This window comes from Cariama cristata, unplaced genomic scaffold (assembly GCF_000690535.1).
Source record: "Cariama cristata isolate BGI_N322 unplaced genomic scaffold, ASM69053v1 scaffold17251, whole genome shotgun sequence".
Taxonomy (NCBI): domain Eukaryota; kingdom Metazoa; phylum Chordata; class Aves; order Cariamiformes; family Cariamidae; genus Cariama; species Cariama cristata.
The window spans coordinates 23,794-26,104 of record NW_009600049.1 but is presented as its reverse complement, the minus strand read 5'-3'; the positions used below and the strand labels follow the sequence as shown (position 1 = coordinate 26,104).

Below are 2,311 nucleotides of genomic sequence, written 5' to 3'. Positions count from 1 at the left end.
CTAAGCCATATAGTCTTTCACACATGTTGGATTTGTGGTGGTGTTCATGGAGCCTCAATGAACCTTTTTATGTGCTAGCACCACACGTAGCCTCCCTGCCCGCCACGGCACTCAAGATGCTAGGAAGACTGGACCAAGGGAAGGCATGAAGAGAAAATGCGTAAGAAAAAATTATCAGCAGAAGCATACAAACTAACCATAAAGCAAGGACTGAAGGCCGGATTCACCATGTGTGTTATTCACGTCGGCTGTCCCTCCCGAAGTGGAATGCTGTGTACTAAGGGGAGCTGAAGTGGGGTTTTGGGGATGAGGGGGAGAAGGTGTTTCTGATACTTTGCCGTACTGAAAGGATTCAATTCTCTCAGTCAGGAACGACAGCAGCTGATGTGATGCAGAATAAAGAAACATTACAAAGATCCTAAGCCTGAGGAATAATTTTTAAATTATTCCAGGGATAAAAAGGTGAGTATAAAAAATGCAAGAATTATTTCTACATTCATCACATTATTATTAATTGTAAGCCTATTCTCTTACAATCTGTCCTTAGGATATTGGTTTTGTGTCCTGGAAAACCTTACGAACCCCACAGCTTCTAAGTTGTATCCGTCCGGGTCTGAGACTTACATGCATTAAGAAAAGGCCACACATTGCACGGGATTATACATCTCCTTTACATTCCTTTCATGTATTCTTTTTCAAATTTCTTCAAAGACAGAAAAAACAGAAAACATTTAAGCTTGCGCAATTCTAGCATTCAGTGCCGGTATAGTACAGGACTTTTAATGCACAGTGTGAACTGTGCTCTTCTGTAATGTGCATTTCTGTAGAATCTGACAGCGTAGTTCAAGACTGTATCTTTAAATATAGTATCTTGCCATTGATTTTACAGCCAGAAATGTACGTGCAGACAAAAAAGACTTGCTAACCCCATAAGACACACTATGATAAAGCAGTTCTCTAAGTCTCTGTTCCTTTGTAGTTTCTCTATAAATATGGACATTGCCATGCGAGTTAAGGAACGCACGTTACTAGGTTTGCTCTCTTTCAAAGAGCCCTTAGGCATTTAGAACACTTTTTCGCTCTACATGCTTATTCTTTAACCAAGTTTCCTTCAGAACTGTCTTGCGGGAGAAGTTAGGAATTATTAGAGATGTATCAAGTTTACTTTTTTCCCCCACTGTTTTTCAACTATTTCCAAATTCTTAGAATTCCCCTAGAATGTGCCCTAGAAAACTACTGCGAAAAAGATCAATTAAAGGAACATCTTGAAAAGAGAGAACCATAGCCAACAGTAGACAAAATGATCATATTTATATTTTTATCAAGCATGGTCTCCTAGATGCTCCTGCAGGAGTTTACAAAAGCCTTTCACATTCCAAAACAAGCCGCGCAGCGCTATGGAAGGTACTCACTATGTTCATGAGAGTGAGGAGGTAGTTTTGAACGTGTTCTTTGCCATGGAATCGGACGACAGAGTCGTCCACACCTAGCAGCACCTCAATGTTGTAGTCGTCGTCTCCCGCGTGCCTGCGTCGCCTCAGGGTTTCGTTCAGTTGCTGCTCTACGCTCCTGTACAGGGAACTCAGCTCTCCGAGGCCGCCCAGAAGAGATTCTACAAGAAACAGCAAGAGATCAACATCTATTCCAATTCCATTTCAGAAACATCCTCCCGCACAGCATCCTCACCTGTAGAGTCACGACTTCTCTGGATAAAATAAATGAGGAACTCTGAAGAGATTATTCTAGTGGTGCAGGGGTGGGGGAAATCACCAGATACCAAATGAAAAAATTAATTCAGCCATATGGCTCTATAATTTATCACAAGGTTCTTATTTGAAGCACAAAATTCATCCCTAAGGAGTTTTCAGCCAAATACTTCACTTCCTAACCCCGAATTTCTCCCTCCTCTTCTTGCACCACAGCAGGCATGTGTTTCAGGGCGCCGCAGACACGGGATTTTTTTTACTGGGGATGCTGTGCAACGCTTAACTTTCACCCTCAAAAGCAATGTGGTCAGCCCCGAATCTTGCTGAGAAGATCTCAAAGAGCAGCGCTGTGTGTTCCCCCTCATACCCCATCGCTGGAACAGAAAAGCTAGAACTCCTGACTGACTTACTATTTTTGTAATTCTTTGTTTGAAAAGTATATTGATATACCCTCTCGTGTGAGGACCACAGAATACTAGAAGGGTCCCTTGAAGGCACGGGCCAAGGGGCAGAGTTCAGACGAACCATTCTGAATTGGCTTTTAAGGGATCGCATTCAATAGCCTGTATCGGCAATGACTCAAAAGCTATTTCTTCCACTTCGGA

General features: G+C 42.4%; 1 protein-coding gene across 1 annotated transcript in view; it reads right to left on the bottom strand.

Annotated features, from left to right (window-relative positions):
- ADAMTS3 (ADAM metallopeptidase with thrombospondin type 1 motif, 3) overlaps window positions 1-1,612 on the bottom strand; it is a gene marked incomplete at its 5' end in the record, with an annotated part of 35,634 nt that extends 34,022 nt beyond the window's left edge. Inside the window, one exon of the mRNA XM_009709908.1 lies at window positions 1,413-1,612. Within this exon, the coding sequence (XP_009708210.1) occupies window positions 1,413-1,612 (200 nt within the window). The remainder of the gene's footprint in view (window positions 1-1,412) is intronic.
- Window positions 1,613-2,311: the final 699 nt, after the last annotated feature.